This window comes from Aquarana catesbeiana, linkage group LG07 (genome assembly GCF_042186555.1).
Source record: "Aquarana catesbeiana isolate 2022-GZ linkage group LG07, ASM4218655v1, whole genome shotgun sequence".
Classification (NCBI taxonomy): Eukaryota; Metazoa; Chordata; class Amphibia; order Anura; family Ranidae; genus Aquarana; species Aquarana catesbeiana.
In genome coordinates this window covers 157,734,186-157,749,983 of record NC_133330.1, presented here as the reverse complement: position 1 = coordinate 157,749,983, position 15,798 = coordinate 157,734,186, and the positions used below count along the sequence as shown (strand labels likewise).

General features: G+C 41.9%; 1 protein-coding gene across 5 annotated transcripts in view; it reads left to right on the top strand.

Moving 5' to 3' along the window:
- LOC141103311 (myomegalin-like) overlaps positions 1-15,798 on the top strand; it is a 716,510-nt gene that overhangs the window by 438,476 nt on the left and 262,236 nt on the right. For all 5 annotated transcript variants that reach the window (XM_073592764.1, XM_073592765.1, XM_073592767.1 and 2 more), the window contains one exon: positions 8,548-8,648. In XM_073592764.1, coding sequence (XP_073448865.1) covers positions 8,548-8,648 — 101 coding nt within the window. The remainder of the gene's footprint in view (positions 1-8,547; positions 8,649-15,798) is intronic.

The following is a 15,798-nucleotide window of genomic DNA, read 5'->3' as shown; positions in this document are numbered from 1 at the left end:
GAATTGGAACACCAGGGAGCGCTTAACCGGGAATTCAGTCCCCTGGTGTTCCAGGAGATGATGTTAAGTGAGGACATGACCACCGGGAGTGTTAAGAATGTTAGGATCAATGGAATTGGAATGGCTCTCGGACTGGACCCCGGGACCCGAACCGGACACATCTGTAGACAGTGCAATGCTGATAAGTCAATTATTTTGGTACAAATAACAAACAAAAACAAAACCAAACCAAAAACAGATAAAGGATACCAATAACTAAAGTAGATGAAAATAGCCCCGATAGGGGAACTTAATCCACCCCCCACCCCACCTGAGCCCCCAAAACTGAGGCGGGTTTCAATCCCAAACTTATTCAGCTCACCGGCTGCAACAGGGGGTCCGTGGAAGAGGCAAACTCACCCCCCCCGAGACTTCACACAGGGGAAAAGCAGCATTTCAAGCGGCTTACACATTTGAGAGCTCCGCTTGTGTTACAGCAAGCTGTGGGGACTTAGAAAGTCAGATGAAGGGAAATATCCCATAGTGCGACCCCACAGTAAAGTCGATCCATCTTTGGGTGAAATACTGAACAAAAATTTCCCAACACCCTTCAAGGGGCATTATCTTAGAATTTCCCTGGAAGGGGTAGTAAGCGTCTCCTCCCAAGTCTGCCCACACCATGGATTGAACTGGGCATAACCTGTGCAATGAAGTAAGTCATCCATGTGCGAATACGTGTATTACCTCAGACCTGGGCCAAGGCTATGGTGAGCAAACAGTGAGGGATCTCACAGTACATACCAGGTAAACCGTCAACGGATCTGTGGTAGTGAATCCAGCCAGGCTGAGGCCTCCCTTGGAGAGGTAAAAAAACGAGTTGTCTCGCCGTCCTGAACTCTCAGGCGAGCAGGGAAGAGTACACTGTAGCGAATGCTGCGTGATCGCAGAGCCGCCTTGACTTGGTCAAAGGATTTCCTAAGTTTCTGGGTCTCTATCGAATAGTCGGGGAAGATCATCAACTTCGTGTTCTGGAATCTGAGGTCCCCAACGTTTCTAGAGGCTCGGAGAACTTTGTCTCTATCTCTAAAATTGAGTAGACGGAGAATGAAGGTGCGAGGGGGAGATCCTGGAGGCCCTGGCTTAGGCGGGATGCGGTGCGCCCTCTCCACCGTGTAGTAAGGTGACCAGCGGGCCTCGGGTAAAAGGTCACGGAGCAAACCCTCTATAAAGGAGGTAGGGTTATTCCCCTCCACCCCCTCCGGTAAACCAACAATGCAAAGGTTATTATGCCGGTTCCTGTTCTCCACGTCCTCAGCTCTATATTCAAGGGCCTTTACTTTAGTTTGGAGCGTACGGATTGTTCCGCAATGGTGTCTTCGGTGGTACTCAGTCTTTGCTCCATCTCAGTGACTTGCGATCTGATTTTATCTATATCTTGGTGGATTAGACCCATATCCAACTGAACTGCTTCAATCTTTGTTGTTAGCGTTGATTGGCAAGTAGCAATGGCCGCCATGACATCCGCCAACCAGGGAGGCCGAGAGTCATCCGACTCCATAGTGTCTGTCTGCGGAACTCTGTAGGTGCTGCGTATGTTAAGGGCCTCCGGAGGAGGACAGGTGGGCGTCTGGGGGAAGTCTGGCTGCGGTGGGAAGGTCAACCTCTTGCCCCCTTTACTATAATTTTGCGCTGGTGTTCCGGCGCCTCATTCAGGTGTTGGTGGCCCAGATCTGGGCAGAATTCAGCAACTGGTTGTGGGAGCCCGTCTGCGAAGTCAGGGGTGTTCAGGCAGCGGGTAGGGTAAAGTTTGTGTCCCCTTGACAGGCCTCCCCCCTCACCTGCAAACGAATGGCTCAGGAGCGGCTCGCTTCAGGCCTACACAGGCTAACCGGGATGTTCAGCACAGCCACCCCACTTTACAACTGGGGTGAGAGGGATGCGGGCACTCCAGGCTCTGTTCCGGTTGCCTGACAGTATTTCCCAGTGGTCACAGGGCCCCCTCCACCAGGCCAGCAAGATTCAGCAGTCCTCCTATCAATCCGACGGCCCCGGGGTTCCAGGAAAGGTCCCGGTCGTGGCCTAGTAAATCGCGGGGGGGGGGGAGAGACCTGCGCCTCACTCAGAAGTTTCTGGGCAACAATCAATAAGTAACTGTGAGCGCCTAGCTGTGGGGACAGGGGTAAACAGGTAGTGGGTGCAGTGCAGCTTGTGTCCCTCCAGACAGTATCCCCCCTCACCCGCAGCCTGTTGGCTGCACGAGCTGTCCTCTCCAGACTTCCAGGGGCCTGCAGTGGTTTTCAGTCCAGCCCCAGCCTGCCTCACTCAGGGTGTCAGGGATGGAGGGTGCTTCAAGCCTTCTCCGCTGCCCCTTTAGCACTCTCCCGTCCTCTCAGGTCGTCCTGTTCCCAGTCTAGGGCACAGATTCGCCTCCAGGCCGGTCCAGAGTCTGCAGGCCATCAGGAAAGGCCGTGGCTGCGGCCTAGTATCTTGTGGGGGAGGGAGGGGAACAGTCCGGGATTCGGCCTGTATCTCAGCAAGGCCCGCTTTCTCTACCTCCGCCTGCGGCCTGTGTCAGACGTGGAGTCCCGCTCTTTAGGGCCGATCACGCCGAGGATCCTCCGTCGCACGGCTGGGCCCGTCAGGAAAGGCCGCGGCTGCGGCCTAGTCGCCCGAGGTAGGCCGCGGAATGTCCGGACAGGGTGCCGATCGCGTTCCAGGGACGAAATCTTCTTCTCCCTACAACAGATGGGAGATCCTGGTAGCCTCCCAAGCAGCAGTGGAGTATTTCCAGGGTTTTTTAAGGCCGATCGATCCGGATTTTTAATGTGGAAGAGCGGAGCTCTCAGAAAAAGCTATTGCTTACAGCGCCATCTTGGCCACGCCCCCCCACTTTTCTCACATTTATTTGTAAAAAAAAATGAAAAACATTTATCATTTTTCTCCAATTTAGAATTATGTGCCACTTTGTGTTGTTCTATCACATAAAATTCCAATAAAATACATTCACGTTTAAGTTGTAACAAGACAAAATGTGGAAAATTTCAAGGGGTGTGAATACTTTTTCAAGGCACCATACTGTATATCTATAACTAACTATCAGACAATAGTCTACATTTTACAAAGTCCAACAGTTACTCCCCTGCAGAATGAATAAGTGTTAAACTATGTAAAAATGGTATGCTATTATAGCCCGAAAACAGAAAATAATTAAAATAGAAAAAAAAAACAAAAATAGAATTAAAGAAAAATGTAAATGGTTATAATGTCAGAGGAGAGCAATCTAGGTATCATAAGAAATAAATCAATAGGCTTATCAAGCTGTGCAACAAATTATTCAAATATCAGTGCATTATAGTTACCCTTTCAAAAATGGCTGCTGGCTTATAATGGTTGTTACCAGAGTCCCAAAAAAAAGGCTGCCTTTACAAAATGGTATCTCGCTAGGTTGGAGCTGCATCTTGGTGTCCCTGAGGTGTCAGATGTTGAGGCGTGATGATAAATGTCTCTCTGGGTGGATGGATGTGTGTGTGGATGAAGTGTCCTCTTTATGGGTGATGAAGTGTGATATGTGTATGAAGTGTCCATCTGGCTTCCTATACTTGTCCTATATACAGTTCTGAACAATATGCTCATAGAAGTTTTAATAAGCCTAGCCCGGAAGGGGGAATGTCTTTTCATTGGTTCATGCTGTTATGTCGTGCTTTTGAGAATAATTTCCCGAACGATAATTATGAATTGTTTTTATCAATCAAATTTCTTTTTAAAAGCACACATCAATTGAGATGAATACAGATTAAATAGGGAATATGTATTCACTAGACATGTATTCACTATAAATAGTTAGATAATGGGTAACAAATAAAACCTTACATAGAATACAAAATTATTTGCAACATTCGCTTATGGGTTTTGCTAAGCAATGTAAATGAAATGAAAAGATTAATTTCTCCCCGTGTACATAAAAACCATATATATAGGTACAATAGTTTCTAATCCATTTGCTTGTAAGATATATATATATATATATATATATATATATATATATATATATATATATATATATCACAGGGTCCTGTTGCTTTGCAATATAGAGTTTGTGAAATTACTTATATTATATGAATGCTTTGAGTTGGTCAGGGATATTGATTTCTTCTTTCACCTGTGTAAACAGCCGTGTGGGGGAGTCCTTGTCCTTCACTCTCTTAAACGCAGAGGTATAGTTTTATTTACTTTCTGTTTTGACACTGTGTGTAACTTGCCTTTGAAGGTTGGTCTTTATTATTGGTCCAAGGATCATCAAAAAATTCTATTTTGCGACAATAAAAATAGTCTTATCCTTGGCTTCAGGTGAGAGGAAAAGTACACACTCATTATTTTTCTAAACAATAAAACAATGGACCCCCTAATGGTGGACTTTTAAGGTACTTGAAGAAAATATTACAAAATATTAATATTTATTTATTTATTAAATTTCAACATTAAAAACAATAATAGCATAACAAATACTGTACGGAACAGACATTTTTACATGTATATACACAGTTTCAGAAGTACTCTTGCATCCGACGCATTTCGGAGTAAATATACCTCCTTCCTCAGGGATGAGTGTAAGTGAGAGTCATTTTTATTCTAAAAAAGGGTATTTAAGAAAAAATAGAAATATATGTCAACATTCAAACATATATATGGGTATAGCAATATGGTTTAATCTCCATGTATTTTTACACTTACATTATTGTAGTGTGTTGCTGACTTAGCATTCCATATAATTAAAAATTAAAAACAACAGCAGGGACACGGTCTGTCAACCATAGAAATTCTTGGTTCCAAGAGGAAGCAATGATTTTCAGTTGTAAGAAATTTGTTTGGTATCCGTATTGGAAGAGAATTGAGATGAAAAAATTAATTCAAAAATATCTTTGGTGAGGGAGGGGGGTTAGATCCTCCCTTGGCCTTCCAACAAAAAGCGGAAGGGAGGCCAGTAGGGGGCATAAAGATATAGTATTTCTGAGAATATACTGAGGCCGAGAGGCAAATCCTGCAAAAAAAGGCATAATAGAAAAAATTTCATATTTTCTGGAAATTACAAACACTATTTATATTTATTTTATTATAGTTTTTATTTTAATAAAGGTAATTTATTTGTGTGCAGACGATAAATCATACCTGAGAGTTGTTTAGCGGCCCGGCTACTGATGTTGTTAGTGTATAGGGAGTAACTATAAAAGCAACAAATGAAAAATCACCTGTTAATTGGTAATTTAAAAAAAAAATTTTTTTCTTCAAGTGCCTTAAAAGTCCACCATTATTACTGGATATGGCACAAAAATATACAGTAAGCTGCCGTTCCACAACAGAATCTCATTATTTTTCGAACCAGTTCTGTAAGCAGGCTTGTTTACAGACCCCCAACAGATTGAGAAAAAAAACAGAATGTCTTTGTGTGACACTTACATGACTTGACCTGAACTCAACCTTTTAATATTTCAGCCTGTCCACAACTTAGATCAGTCAGTATTAAATCCTGAAATCAGATGTCATATTTTTTAATTAATTCACTGATGCTCTGACAAGTTTTTACAGATGAAAAATCATGTTTGATGGTCTTAGCAGTGTTAATAATGATGTTTACTGAAGGTACCTTTGTAATTGACTGAAAACCAGGTAGAAAAGGAACTAGAGAAAATTAATGTGAACACATCTCAAGGTCCGGATGACTTACAGTCATGAGTCCTTAGGGAACTTAGCTCAGTTATAGCCAAGACATTATTTCTAATGTTTAAAGATACCTTATTGACTAGAATGGTACCAATATGCAAAAAAGGATTAGGATGTATACCAAGAACCTACAGACTAGTCAGCTTAATATCAGTGATGAAATCATATGATCATGATAAAAGTATCATAGGTGACTGCTGGATTTGATGAAATGAATTGTAGATGGATAGGAAACTGGTTACACGAACAAGTCCAAAGAGTAGTAATAAATGATTAATTCTCTAAATGGTTTAAAGTTGTGAGCGGTGTGCCCCAGGGTTCTGACTTGGGGCCAATGCTGTTTAGTTTGTTTATTAATGACATAGAGGTTGGAATCAAGAGCTTGATTTCAGTGTTTGCCGAGGATACTAACTTATTCAGGCAAATAACTTTATCACAGGATGTGGCATCATTACAGAAAGACATTTGGTGCCAAAAAGATACATAAGGAGGAGCTCCTACTGATGGAAAATGATATGGGGATGCTTATAGATCACAGGCTTAGCAATAGCATGCAATGTCAAGCTGTAGCTAGCAAAGCTAGCAAAATGCTGTCATGCATTAAAAAGGGTATACATTCAAGAAACAATTCAATAATTCTACACCTTTATAAAACACTATTAAAGCCTAATCTTAGAAATGCTCAGTTCAGTTTTGGTCACCAATCCTCAGGAAAGACATTGTTGAACTAGAAAGATTTCAGCGAAGGACAACAAAATGAATACGGGGCATGGAGAACCTCCGCTATGACGATCATTTACATAGACTAATTCATTCACAAATTCACACATTGATTTAAAAATATATCAAAAGTGACTCCAGTAACTGTGATAAACTGTTTATCCTAAGGTCCATGAAGAAGACACGTGGTTATGATTTGAGGTTAGAAGAAAGGAGGTTAGACTGAGGAGAGGGTACTTTACTGTTAAAAATGTTACAGTAAAAATTACATGTGGAACTTCCTCCCCCAAGAAGAGGTACTAGTTAAGAATATTGATAACATTGAAAAACTTTTAGATGTCTTCTTAAAGAAGCAGAATATAGAGGGCTATGCTAATTGTTAGAAAAAAAAATCACACACTCATGCACATGTTGCAAACTGTTATCTACTGTTATATGCATAGAAATATGCATGGGTCCAGGAACCCACATACTGGTGATTCTTGAATACCCCCAGAAAGCCTGTTGTAAAAATACAAGAACAAAGTTAATTAGATCACCAATTAGATCTGAACTTGTCTTTGAAAGTTTGAATGTGGTTGGTCACACAGGAAAAGTCACACAGCATAGGCTGTAAGAATCACACTCCTGTTTCCTTTCTACTGATCCTGTATAGAGGAGTGGCTGCTTATTCCTCAGGGGATTACACAGAACTAAAATTGAGTTAAAGTCTACTGACACTCATAACCTTTTAAATTTTGGATAGAATAGGAAAATAACTCCTGTCAGGTTTTTCTTGCTGCTAGGGGTGTTGTTGGGGAGATTTTCCTTCAAATCCTGTCTGGTAAAAAGCTGTCACAATGACAGGAAATGAGGGGAAATTTCTCTAATGCCGCGTACACACGACCGGTTTTGCCGTCAGAATAAACTCCGAAGGTTTCTCCGACGGAGCTCTCACGGGATTCCATTCAAGCGGTCTTGTCCACACACGGTCAAACCAAAGTCCGACCAGAACGCGGTGACGTACAGCGCGTATGATGGGACTAGAAAAAGGAAGTTCAATAGCCAGTAGCCAATAGATTCCGTCTCGTACTTGCTTCAGAGCATGTGTCGTTTTTGGTCCGTCGGAACAGCATAGCGGTTTTCCCGATAGGAATTGGTTCCGTCGGAAATATTTAGAACATGTTCTATTTCTAGGTCCGTCAGAATTTTCGGAAAAAAAAGTCAGATGAGGCATACACACGATCAGAATATAGGATGAAAAGCTTCCGTCGGACTTTTTCTGTCGGACATTCCGCTCATGTGTACACGGCTTAGCAACAGAGAAAAAAATAAAAGTGTTTTTAAAGTTAATCAAGAGGGGGCTACTTTTTATTGTTGTTTGTTTCCCTGGTTCAGATTGTCACTTTCTGTCTGGTAAAAGGTTGTTCCCAGAACAGAAAGTGAGATTGAATCTGTCTAACGGAACCCAAGATAACAGTAAAATCTGACAGTTCCAACCTTTCCACAGTCTGTCCAAAATGTAAATTAAAAGTTTTGGATATAGATACACTTTAAATTTAGTGGCCTTACTGTTGTTGTGTTTACTGGATAACATTGATATCTCACTGAATGTTTTTCTCTTTAATAATTATACCGCTATTCATGGGTCTTACCGTTTGGGTGTGGTCAATAAATAAGTGTCACCACTTAGGCTGTATTCACACCTGAACGCCCGAAAAAACGCCTGAAAAACGCTTGTCAAGCAAAATCTCATTCAATTCAATGGCACCTGTTCACATCTGAGCATTTTGTCACCTGAAGCAGAATGCCTGAAAAACGCCCTAAGCTCAAAGAATAATATGAGCTTCTTTGGGGCAGATTACAGGTGTTTTTCTTCCTTTTACTTTGGTGACCTGAACAAAAACACGGCAAAATCGCGGCAAAAATGTGGTAAAAACGCAGCAAAATCGAGGTAAAATCACGGTAAAAATGTGCGACTTTGAGATGCTCAATTGTAAATGCAGCCTCAAGTGTGCCCAGTCAAATCTCTTGAAAGCCGTCATTTTATCAAAGTACCTAAATGTAGCACAGCACATAAAAGTACAGGCACTTCATGTGCTTCTTTAGTTATAATGTTGCTTAGAATGATTTTTCTTTTTTTTTGTGCAGGTTCCTATGAAAAAGAGAGTATTGAAAAGTACACAGATCAGATCCCAAAGAGCAGTGATTTTAATGCTGATACTGACATGTTTAGGAAGCCTATACAGAAGGTAAGAATTATTATTAATAATAGTTTGTGTGTCTCTGTTTTATTTTACTTTAAAACCATGTAATGTAAAAGCTTATGCTAATCACATTTGGTGCATGCCTAAGCATTTCACCTTTTCTGTAAAGCTAAATTCCAGCTTTACCTTCAGTCCTCCATGGTTGTACAGGCTCCTTTGCTGCACTGAAATTATTTGCTTAGATTTTACTGCACACTGTAACCTCTCAGAATGTGCCTTATGCCGCGTGCACACGACCGGACTTTACGGCATACTTGGTCCGGCGGACCGGAGTCCGTCGGACAATTCGATCGTGTGTGGGCTCCAGCGGACTTTTTTTCCCCAAAAAGTTCGATGGACCTACAAATGAAACGTTTCAAATCTTTCCGACGGACTCGAGTCCAGTCGAAAAGTCCGCTCCTCTGTATGCTAGTCCGACGGACAAAATCTGACGCTAGGACAGCTATTGGCTACTGTCTGTGAACTTCCTTGTTTTAGTCTGGTCGTACGTCATCACGTACAAATCCGTCGGACTTTGGTTGATCGTGTGTAGGCAATTCCGTTCATTCGGAAAGTCCGTTGAAAAGTCTGTCGAAAAGTCTGCCAGACAAAGTCTGCCATAACGTCCGCTCGTGTGTACACGGCATTAGAAGCTTAAGGTAGAGCAGGCCTAATTTCTTGGCTGAAAGACATCCAGCATCATCTAGGCTGAGGGTCAGCAACCAGTCAATCATGATCTACCAGTTGACCGCGTCCTAGTGACTGGTAGATCATGCCTTCAGCTGGTGGACCCGCTGTCTCCACAGTGCCAAATACAGTGAGACTACTTCTGTCATTTGCACCTGACCAGGCACCAGCCGCGGAGGGACAAGGCAGTCATGCACAGAGTGAGTGGCCGCATTAGCCGTTGCCTCTTCTGTAGTTCTGGCTGCAGTATAAGACGGAATGATATCTACTGCACTCTGCCTCAAAAATCTGCTAGCTGGAGCAGTGCCTACAGGTGCTGCAAGGCAGAAGAGCTCTGTGGTGCACTGAAAGTGTCCTCTCTGATCTCCTGCTCCAGGTCAGAGAGTCTGACACGATAATGAAAAGGCCAGAACAGAATCTAAAACTATGTGAACTCCGTGTTACTATTTTTAAGGGGGCTCAGGACAGTAAGGGTGTACACATGGCTGCAGCAGGAATTATATGCCCTGTCATGCTTGTCAGGTGTAGCACCCGCCAAGCATGACCCATTCAAGAGAATGAGGCAATTATGCAAGCGCTCTGCAATCTTGTGCAGTACAGCGACCAAGGGGGTTAAAGCAGGCAGTGAGGAGGTATTTTATCGCCTCCTCACCACCTGCAATAACCCCTTGGATGCCACACAAAACGCAGTGCGGGGCACTTGCAGAGTGGTCCTATTTACATGGGTCGCGATTGGTAGGTGGAAACGCCCACTGAAAGCAACAGGGAGTATAATTCCTGCTGCCCCATAAATTATACTCCCTGTTGCTTTCAGTGGGTGCTTCCGCCTACCAATCAGTATGTCAGTAGACCAACGCCGTCCTCTGCCCTACTCACTGCCATCGTCCTCTGCCCTACTGACCGACGCTGTCATTTGCGCTACTGACACTTTCCACTGCTCTACTGACTGACACTGTCCACTTTGAAGGTAGCCTAGGTTTATATATTTTTACAGTGGCATTTGTTTTATTATAGTTTTCCCTACTATTTATGTAGTGGTACCCCCATGGGGGCTGCTGGTTTTTAGCCTACCTTTGCCAATCACTCCGCTTCTGATCTCCCATGCAATCACAGAACGCCAAACAGTCAAAGTTCCAACTTTAAGTCTCTTTTTATTCGGGATTATATCTGTGGAGCTATTCAGTGAAACATATGAGATGCCCCATATTATTGAAGGGTGTGAATCCATAGCCGTAGCTTTGTTGCTGGATTCCCTTTTCTCCTATAATCCTTTCCTGGTTCCATTTCTCTGTGTAATACAGCACTCCCAAACTAGACAGATGAGCATTACTCTGAATAATATCCCTCTGTCAGACTGATGGATATTCCTTGGGGCTTGAACTCAAAGTCACAGGCCAACACTGCCTATTTCCATGACTTGTCCGTCAGCTCTCCTCAGTCCTTGAAAGCGCTTGATACTGTGGTCCTTGGATTCACAGTATGAAGTTCTCATTTGGCTTTGGGTTTGCACTCCCTTTGCTCTCTCCCAATCAACAGTCCATGTTCTACTCACAGAAAGTCGATCACCCAGCGTTCGTCTGCCGCTTTGCTTCTACTTCCTCCTCCTCCGACCGGCACATTCCCCACATGGGAACATCCAGTAGTTCCTGTGAAACTACATGTCAACTTCTTATCCAGGGCCTAGGCTCTTAGCCCCCCTGGATTCTCCTCCAGCTCCAGGGCTCCGGGATCTTTGAACTCCCGGGCCTCTGGGCCTAACTTGTGGACTCTGAATCCCAAACTGAATCTGCAACCTCAATCTCCTCCCAAAGCATGTGACGCCCCTTTTATGAGAGACCTCCCTCTGACCATAGAAATTAACCATTGGTCAAGCACAACGCTGGATCAAGTGAGGACTCAGGTAAGTATGAGGGGGGGTGAGGGGGGAATACTTTTACTAAATATTGTTTACCTTAATGCAGTAAATAGGTAAATAATGTTTAGAATTTAGAACAGCTTTAACCTGGACATACACTGATAGTTTTTTTGTCATTCAGCCTGCAGGTTGGAAAACGAAATAAAAACTAAGACTCCGCCACTCACGCTGTACAGTGAAAATCTCCCACTGCACCTATTTTATTTTGACAGCTCCAATACACAGACAGCAGTTGCATCTGAGCCACTTTTCAGACGAAAATTATTAGCCAAATTCCTTAAATTTGTCAATCAAAAGATGTTGGGTGACGTATAAGGGGGGCTGGAAGGGGAACTGCATGCAGAAGGTTATTTAACACCTTCATACCCAGCCTATTGTAAAATGATGGCTGGGCAGGAGCACTGTTGTTCTGGGAGGACATCATATGATGTCCTCCCAGAATCGCGCAATATGGTTGATGATAGATCACTGTACCGGTCCGCTGCCAACCACAGCAGATTACATGACAGTTGTACACAATGAAATGCTTTATTACATGCCTTTCATTGTGTACTATTGTGATGAGTTCTGTGATTGGTCAAAGTGATCACGTGGTACAGACATGGCCAATCACAGCCCATCTGTACCATGTAATTAGCTGTGGCCAATCAAAGCTCTTCACAATAGTAAACTCTGAATGAGTAGTTTTCATTCAGAAAAAATGGTTGCTTATAATTGTAAAATGCACAGTTATAAGCAATCATAGGGATTGATTTAGTAAAACTGGAGAGTGAAAAATCTAGTGCAGCTGCGCATGGTAGCCAATCAGCTTCTAACTTCAGCTTATCCGAATATGCTTTGACAAAAACAAACTGGAAGCTGATTGGTTTCTATGCAGAGCTGCACCAGGTTTTGCACTCTCTAGTTTTAGTAAATCAACCCCACAGTGTATACAAAAAAATCCTGATCACCCCCCAGAGTAGTACTGTATTGTTACTGTATTTAAAAAAAAAAAAAAAAAGGAATAAAAAAACATTTAAAAAATTTAAAAAAATGATGAACTACTTGCTGACCACCAAGGTGGCACAGCTGAGCGAAACAACTTACTTGTTGGTCGTTTTGGGCACTAGCCCATGTAGGCGCACTCGCCGATTGGACAGCGATGGAGCCAATCAGCGGGTCTGGTGGATGCGATGTCCGCCGGCAACTTGCGTTCGCTCCCCAGAGAGACAGGATAGCTGTCTGCCAATGTAAACAAGGCAGATCGCCATCCTGTCAGGTATGAACAGAGAGATCCATGTTCCTGCTAAGCAGGAACATGGATCTCTCTGTTCATACAGTCAGTCCATCCCCCACACAGTAAGAAAGCATCCCCTAGGGACACACTTAACCCTTTGATCGCCCCTGGTGTTAACCTCTTCTCTGCCAGTGTCATTAGTATAGTAACAGTATTTTAGCATTGATCACTGTAATAATGTCACTCGTCCCAAAAGTCAGTTAGGTGTCCGATTTGTCCGCCGCAATGTTGCAGTCCCGCTAAATATCCCTGATCGACGCCATTACTAGTAAAAAAATAAATAAATACAAAATTCCATAAAAATATCCCATAGTTTGTAGACGCTATAACTTTTGCGCAAATCAATCAATATACACTTATTGGGATTTTTTTTACAAATAATATGCAGCAGAATACATTTTGGCCTAAATTGATGAAGAAATTAGATTTTTTACATTTTTTTATTTGATATTTATTATAGCAGAAAGTAAAAAATATTGGTTTGTTTTCAAAATTGTTGCTCTGTTTTTGTTTATAGTGCCAAAAATAAAACCTGCAGAGGTGATCAAATACCACCAAAAGAAAGCTCTGTTTGTGGGAAAAAAGGACATAAATTTAATTTGGGTACAGCATCACACCACTGCGCAATTGTCAGTTAAATTAACGCAGTGTCGTATAGCAAAAAAATAGCCTGGTCATTAAGGGGGTAAATCCTCGCAGTCTTTAAGTGGTTCCATTTTTTTTTTTTTTACATACTCTCACCATCCAGTGTCCTTGATCACCTCCACACCAATAGTATGAAGATGCTGTACTACACTGGTGACAGTATGTAAAAAATTGCAAAAAAATAATGTTTTTAATTTCTTAATTTTCCACAAAATCGTGACAAAAAATTACAACTTTAAAACTCGCCATGCCTCTTACTAAATCCCTTAGACTGTCTACTTTCCAAAAATGGGTAATTTGGGAGATATTTGTACTCTTCTGCCATTTTCGGGCCTCAAGAAATGAGTCAGTACATTAGGACTATTCGATGTTCAGATATATACCATAGCTTGTGGACTCTTTAACTTCCCTACAGACTAAATAATATATACTGATTTGGGAAATTTTCACCAAAGAAATGTAACACTATATAATAAGGCTTACATTTTTGAAGAAAGATTATTTATTTGCAAAACAGAAATGAAGAAAAATGTGGGGTTTTTTTTTTGCATTTTTTCCTTTATTTTGCAAAAAATAAAAAACCCAGCGGTGATTAAATACCACAAAAAGAAAGCTCTATTTGTGTCAAAAAAAGATAACAACTTCATATGGGTACAGTGTTGCATGACTGTGCAATTGTAATTTAAAATGTAACAGCGCTGAAAGCTAAAAATTGGCCTGGGCAGGAAGGGGTTAAAAGTGTCCGGTATTGAAGTGGTTAACTTAACCACTTGCCAACTGCCCGCCGTCAGTTGAATGGCACTACTGCGCAAATCGCCGTAGCTGTATGGCAGGTGCTTTAAGGAGTATAGGGGGCTCGCCCGCCGAGTGATGTAGGAGCCAATTTGCGTGGCCGATGGCCGCTATGGCTGCCGGCTACCCGCGATTGCTCCTGAGAAGGACAAAACGGAGATCTGTCAATGTAAACAGACAGAATTCCGTTCTGTCAGGGGTGAGGAGACTGATCTGTTGTTCCTACTGCTTAGGCACAACAATCAGTCTCCTCGCCCCCACAGTTAGAAACACTCCCTAGGACACATATTTGACCTCGTGATCGCCCCCTAGTGTAAACCCCTTCCCTGCCAGTGACATTTATACAGTAATCAGTGGCTATTTTTAGCTCTGATCGCTGTATAAATGTCAATGGTCCTAAAATAGTGTCAAAAGTGTCCGATATGTCCGACACAATGTCGCAGTTTCAATAAAAATCGCAGATCGCCGCCATTATTGGTAAAAAAAAATAGTAATAAAAATGCCATAAATCTGTCCCCTATTTTGTAGACGCTATAACTTTTGCGCAAACAAATCAATATACGCTTATTGCGGGTTTTTTATCAAAAATATGTAGAAGAATACATATCGGCCTAAACCAAGGAAGAAATTATTTTTTTTAGATATTTTTGGGGGATATTTATTATAGCAAAAGGTAAAAAATATTGCTTTTTTTTCAAAATTGTCGCTCTTTTTTTGTTTATAGCGCAAAAAATAAAAACTGCAGAGGTGATTAAATACTACCAAAATAAAGCTCTATTTATGGGAAAAAAAGGACACCAATTTTGTTTGGGTATAGTGTCGCACGACCACACAATTGTCAGTTAAGGTGACGCAGTGCCGTATCGCAAAAAAATGGCCTGGTCTAGTCAGGAAGTGGGTAAATCCTTCTGGGGCTGAAGTGGTTAATGCATACAATGCATTAAGGTAAAAAACCTTCAGACTTTAGAACCACTAGAAAATGTGTAGACAGAAAGAGAACAACTATGGTCCCCACTAACCCTTCCAGGATTTTTTATTTGGCCAACTAATGCTATGAAAATTCACTTTGATAATATGGCTTACTGTAAATGTTTGGAGAAGATGCTAAAAGAGTTAAAACCTGATTTCTATTGTATCTCTACTTTACAAATATTGTGGAAAACTCTTAAATTCCAGATAGCCTCTCCTTCATTCAAAAGCTTGAAAGCTTGGTTATTCCAACTAGGTTACATTACTAGTTACATTAAAATTGTAAGACAAGTTTGTGTTACATAAAAAATATTTTACTCCTATCTACAAATCAAACAAAATAGGGCATGGATTTACCACCAATAACTGTCTGTTGAAAGTCACATTCACTGCTTTATAAATATGCCCATACATGTCAGGCTTTACCCAACACCTACAGTTTGGTGAACCTACTACTTTTGATGGACTGTGCTCTCAAGGCCCAAATCAACAATACTTGATCACTAATATGTATACGATTTTCATAGTACCACTGGAGGAATTTGGGGGAAAATACTAATGAAAACAAAACCTATCACTGTTAACTTGGAAAAAAGCTGTGCCTCTAAAATCCTCCATTTATACATCCCTTAAAGAAACCCAACACAAAAAAATTATGCTATGGCACAAGATCCTGGTATTACTACCATCTTGTAACATATCACTTCTGAGCAGGCATGTACTGGCCATCTGGACTACCGGGAGTTTCCCGGTGGACCGATGGCTCAGTGGGCTGGTTTCAGCGGCCGCCTAATTTGCCTATTGCATCGTTTCTCAACTGGGGTTTCCCAGTTCTGCAGTGAATTCTCCCAGAGGTCCGCAGTGATCTACCC